A 6,000-nucleotide genomic window follows, 5' to 3' on the forward strand; every position below is an offset into this window, starting at 1 on the left:
TGCCCAGCCTGAAAGCTCTTTTTCTGAATACCTTATGTACATGGAATGCAATTAGTTTGTGGGAAAGGGGAAAAGAATTCAAAATTTGTTACATCAATCTGGTTTAGTCCTTTTTAGGAAAGAAAAACATTCTGTAGCGTTTCCACCCAAGTCTGCTAGGCTACTTGGCACTCCTTATCTTTTTATCTAAACTCAAATTAGTTCACATCCTCTTTTGAAAACAGGGAGCCCAAAACAGAGTCCAGTCAAAGTCTTATCAGTGCTTACTGGAAGTGAAAAGTTATTTTATATGCGTTACATTCAAATACCAGAGGGTCTTTTTTAGTATATTTTCACCAGAAATGCAGTGCATACAGCAGATAAGCAGTCTGTATGTGCCAGTTGCTCTCTATGTTCTTTTGAACCTAGGTACCATGCTCAGCCATGTTTGACTGCAAAGATCTATCATATTAGTTTTCTGCAGGTTTTATAAAAGGAAGCAGCTTCAGATAGTCGAGTTCCCTTAACTGGATTTGTTCTTTGCGATTATCAGGTACCAGCGAGTCCACATGGACAAGTAGTGTCATATTGCCTTAAACATAAAGACTCATGCCCAAGCGTCCTTCTCCCAGGTTGCAGCTGTACCTTCGTTCATTCCCCTCCAAACTCAGATCTTCACAGTTTTTACTTGACTTCTACACTCTTTGCTTTGGTTCAGTTCTGCTGTTTCAAATGTCACCCAAATCCTGATGAAAGTAGTAAATGCCAGACCTCTCTGGAACTCTTTTCTGATATCTCCAATAGTACTGTGAACAAAATTCTGAATGGCATAGTATCCTGGCCTCAAATTTGCCTCCCTCTTTGTGAAAATACAACCAAGACATTTGCTGTTTCCCATGGCTTTTTATTCTGTCAAAGAAAAAAAACATATTGGTTAAGATCATTTTCCCACAAATCTGTGTTTGCTGCTTCTTACTGCATTACAAGTTCCTTCTGGAAATTGAAGTTAGGCTGATTGATCCATAATTCCCCATCTCCCATCATCATCTCCTTCAGTAAAGAAAGGAATTGTATTTGCCATCTGAAGCTTGTCTGTCTTCCATGGATAGCAGCAGATGTCTCTGAGATTGTCTTAAAACAACTTACCTTATGTGATTTCCCCCCCCCCATTCTAGCAAAAGCTTGTGCTCAGTTGTTAGTGGTGTTAGTGCTGTAAGCCTACACTCAGATGGCTGAGGACTGAAGCAAAGAAAGTTAAATAGCTGGCCTCACTCGGTGTTTCCTTCCTGCTGTGGATAAATGAGCTTTTTTTTTGTTTGTATGTTTGGTTTTGGCCTTTGGTGTGGTTTTTTGGCTTTGTTTTTTGCTGGGGTTTTTTTTTTGGTTTTTTGGGGTTTTTTTTACAGAATAGTGTAATGGGTCTTGCTAGTTTTATCTTGGTTTGTGCCCTGCCTTTCTGGTTGTGTCCCAGTGGGCTCTTTTATACAGATCTATTGATCTAGTTTCTACTTTTTGTACAATTCCTTGTGCTTTAGCCAAGTGGGTCTTGGTAATTTACTACACTTCCTATCTTTACTTCACACAAGGATAGTTTGTGTCTTTAAGAAAGTGCCAACTATCCTGAACTCTTCTTCCCCTCAGAGAACAGATATATAAAAACCTCATGGGAAGAAAGTCTTTTTTTTTTAAAGTATTCCTCCTTGAAGCCCACCGGTTTTATTCTACTGCTTTTTTCCTTTTTTGAGAATTCTGGACTCTTATGTCATTGTCACTATAATTCAGGTTCCTTTCTACCTTTCTATTCTCTGCATGTTCAGTCCTCTTGGTCAAAAGTGTTTCATATCTTAGCCTGTATGCCTTTCCCTATAATGACTATAGAGAGTTAAAAGTTCCTTACTGTACACAATTAGGATTATAAAATGGCTAAACCCCACATTTTTCCATTACATTCCTTCCATTTTTCTATGTTTTGACTTCTGTGTGGATGATTCTGGACTAATGTTGTTGCCCTTCTCCAGCTTAAACTCCCTCTGACTTGTAAAAAGCAGGGTTGCTTGTTAATGTCTGTATTAGGAAAGCTAGGTTCTCTTACTGTTGCACACCTGCAGTGGAGTCAGGATTCTGCTGTGTTTAAAGGAGTTGTATTACATTTAAAAGACCAGTGGTTCAGAGTCTCGTTTTGAACCACAAACTTGATAGCCCATATGTCTAACCATGAGTCCCCTCCTCTGGTATCAAATGTGGCCATCTCTACTTGGACTGAATTCTTACTTTGTAATGCAGTTTCCGAATATATACCGTATCTCACCTTGCACCACTTAGTGAATGAAATGCTTTATAGCCTTCTTCGTAAGATCCTATTATAATTGTTTGTAATAGATTTACCTTTCTTGTAGTTTGATGGTATCCATGTTGTGAGTGGATCTCTTGACACTTCCATCCGAGTTTGGGATGTGGAGACGGGCAACTGCATTCACACTCTAACAGGCCACCAGTCACTCACAAGTGGAATGGAACTCAAGGACAATATACTTGTGTCTGGGAATGCCGATTCTACGGTCAAAATCTGGGACATTAAAACAGGACAATGTTTACAGACATTGCAAGGTAAGCTTAAACTACCCTTATGTAAATCAAGCAGCCTGCAGTAATCTGTGCTGCAGATTCTAATAAAAAAAACCTTAAAAATAATTACATGCAAAGAAACAGGCATTGACCACTTAAAACTGAAATACTTTTCTGATGACAGTTGTATGATCCTTTTCTGAACTAGAAGAACAAAATGTATTTAATCTAATCTATTCAAATCACTTGCCTATTATGAAAGGCAGATGGTCTGGACTGATAGCAATTTGCTATGGGTATATTAGCCTAATAAGCCACAGAAATATGTAGGAAATTACATCTCAAAATAGTCAGTCAATGTATTTATTTAGGGGTCACTTGGATGTTTCAAAGCCTACTGATTAATTGGATCGAGAGGCAAAGTACACTGTCGGTTGCAATAAATCAGGAGATGCAAGTGGAAGATGTTTTCTTTATTTCAGTAAGAAGAAAGATTCTTGTTTCTATTTTGACATTTGCCACTTAGGCATTGTGCACACAAACTCATGGTTTTGTTTCTCCCCACAAAAAAGGTCTTATATCATTCCCATATATCATATGCAGCATCACTGGCTGGAGCAGAAAATTAAATTTCCCTATAAAACAAACTCTACTGTTTTAACAGTATCTATTTATGTGTCAGTATATAACTGTCAATATTTACTGATGGAGTAATCTCATAACAACACTTCAAAGGGACCTGGAGACAAACTCTTAGAGCAGTCACCTCATTCAAGATGGCTAAGTTCATATTCATCAGTGTCCAAGAGCACATTTGCCCTACTGTTTGTATACAACACAGTGAGGTCACTGAAACAAAGAAGGAAATACTGGGGGATTTTTCTACACCTGCCTTCACTTTTTGAAAGTATGGAAAGGCTTCTGTACCTTTAAATGTACAAAATCAGGAGTTATAATGGATAGTTCTATAATAGTTGTAAAAGAACTATATGCAAATAGCTAGGTATTTATTCTAGATGCAGTGCTGCCTGCCATTGCTTTCTAATTAATTACAAATAAAAATGTTTTTGTTTACTATTTACAGGTCCCAACAAGCATCAGAGTGCTGTGACCTGTTTACAGTTCAACAAGAACTTTGTAATTACCAGCTCAGATGATGGAACTGTAAAACTTTGGGACTTGAAAACGGGTGAATTTATCCGAAATCTAGTCACATTGGAGAGTGGGGGAAGTGGAGGCGTCGTGTGGCGAATCAGAGCTTCTAACACAAAGCTGGTGTGTGCGGTTGGGAGCCGCAATGGGACTGAAGAAACAAAGCTGCTGGTGTTGGACTTTGACGTCGATATGAAGTGAAGGGCAGAAAGATGAATTTGTCCAAACGTGTAGACGATGTTCTCCTTTCCCTCCCCCCTGAAAAAAAAAAAAAGAAAAAAGAAAAAAAAGAAAAAGGAAAAAATCCCTTGTCCTTGGTGGTGCAGGATGTTGCCTTGGGGCAACAGATCCTAAAGACCTACAGACTACGAAGGAGAAGACAAAGATGACAAACTATAACTGACAAGAGAGGCTTTTGCTGTCTCGTCACATAAAAAGGCTACACTTTTGACCGGGGCAGCTTTGCAAAAATCCAACTTTTGAAATGAAACCAGGTGCAATTAATTTCTTTACTTTCCTCCAACTGCTCCTTGAGCAATTTGGAGTGAAAAAGAAAAATGTTACAGTTCTTGTTAACAAGTTATTTTACCACAAAGATCTTGAAATAAGCTGCACAGGCGAGCCTGCTCGTGCACCCCTGGGCCACCCTGGGTCCCGGCAGCCCCTCCGAGCAACGCGCTGTCCCTTAGCCCCGCTCTGAGCAGGGGGTTGGACTGGACCTCCAAGGTCCCTTCCAACCTCTGTGAGCAGTCACTGGTTGACTTTCAAAAACTAGAGAGCATCTGCAATGAAAAAGACAAACAAAAACGAAAACAAAGAGTCCATTCCTGGTGTGGAAAAGCTAAAATATTACTGTGAATTGTTTTGTACAGTTTTATCAGAGCTTTTTCTTTTTTTTCTTTTATTCCTCTTTTTTTTTGCCAACCATTGCCAATGTCAATCACAGTATTAGCCTCTGTTTAATCTATTTACTGTTGCTTCCATCTACACTCTTCAACGCATAAGTTGCTCTGAGGTGGCAAGTTGTCCTGGGTTTTGAGAGTCCTCTGATGGATTTAATTCGCAATGCTGGTGCTAGAAGTAGGTCTTCAATTACGGGATTGTTGTCCCACCCCTGTACTGTATTCCCAGTGGCCAAACTTATTTATGCTGCTAAATGAAAGAAAGAAAAGCAAATTATTTTTTTTTATTTTTTTTTCTGCTGTGACGTTTTAGTCCCAGACTGAATTCCAAATTTGCTCTAGTTTGGTTACAGAAAAAGACTTTTTGCCACTGAAACTTGAGCCAACTGTGCCTCTAAGAGGCTGAGAGTGGAAGAGTTTCAGACAATTAAGAGTGAAGTTTGCCTGCAAATAAAGAATTGAGTGTGTGTGCAAAGCTTATTTTCTTTTTTCTGGGCAAAAATTAAAACACATTCCTTGGAACAAAGCTATTGCAGCCTGTTCTGTGGGGAAATTTTTCTTTGTGAGGGCTGTGGTGAATGGAATGAACATACATTAAAAAAACTGACAAAATTTTTTAAAAATATTATAAAATACAAAAATTAAAATAAAGTTGCTGGTCAGTCTTAGTGTTTTACAGTATTTGAGAAAAAAACAACTGTTACAGTTAGTGCTGGGAGGAACTGACAGAGCAAAAACTTACGTTTTTGTAAAGATGTCACATGCAAACAAAATGAGAAACGAGAGTCAAATGGTTTGCCTCATTCTCCAAGAGCCACAACTCAAGCTGAACTGTGAAAGTGGTTTAACACTGTATCCTAGGCGATCTTTTTTCCTCCTTTTTTGTTTTTGTTTTTGTTTTATTTATAGTCTGATTTAAAACAATCAGATTCCAGTTGGATAATTTTAGTTATGTAACAACCTGACATGATGGAGGAAAACAACCTTTAAAGGGATTGTGTCTATGGTTTGATTCACTTAGAAATTTTATTTTCTTATAACTTAAGTGCAATAAAATGTGTTTTTTCATGTTAGTATGTCTTTTTTTTATTATTATTTTCTAGTTGTTAATTTAATATCATTTATCCTATAAAGGGTAAAGCAGGTCAAATTGCTCAGCTTACTGATAGATGCTAAAATATGTCCCAGGACTTTTTATATAACCCTTCCACAAACAGGTGTGCAAGTGTCCTCTCCTTCAGTTGCCATATAGGATTTGTCACATGGGTTTCCACAAACGTGCAGGAAAGACATTAGCTCCCTATCACTAAGAATGTGTCAGGACTTTACTCTGGAGGGAGTTAGCTATAAAAAGCTGCTCAAGTACGTAAAACTTCTTCTGACAGCATCTTGTTACTGCATC

General features: G+C 38.2%; 1 protein-coding gene across 3 annotated transcripts in view; it reads left to right on the forward strand.

Annotated features, from left to right (window-relative positions):
- The window catches only part of FBXW7 (F-box and WD repeat domain containing 7), a 179,693-nt gene extending 174,022 nt beyond the window's left edge, over positions 1-5,671 (forward strand). For all 3 annotated transcript variants that reach the window (XM_027635841.1, XM_027635842.1, XM_027635843.1), the window contains 2 exons: positions 2,376-2,586; positions 3,629-5,671. In XM_027635841.1, the coding sequence (XP_027491642.1) occupies positions 2,376-2,586; positions 3,629-3,897 (480 nt within the window). In that variant the 3' untranslated portion in view covers positions 3,898-5,671. The remainder of the gene's footprint in view (positions 1-2,375; positions 2,587-3,628) is intronic.
- The last annotated feature ends 329 nt before the right edge of the window (positions 5,672-6,000 follow it).

Source organism: Corapipo altera, unplaced genomic scaffold, assembly GCF_003945725.1.
Source record: "Corapipo altera isolate COAL_440 unplaced genomic scaffold, ASM394572v1 22b, whole genome shotgun sequence".
Lineage (NCBI taxonomy): Eukaryota > Metazoa > Chordata > Aves > Passeriformes > Pipridae > Corapipo > Corapipo altera.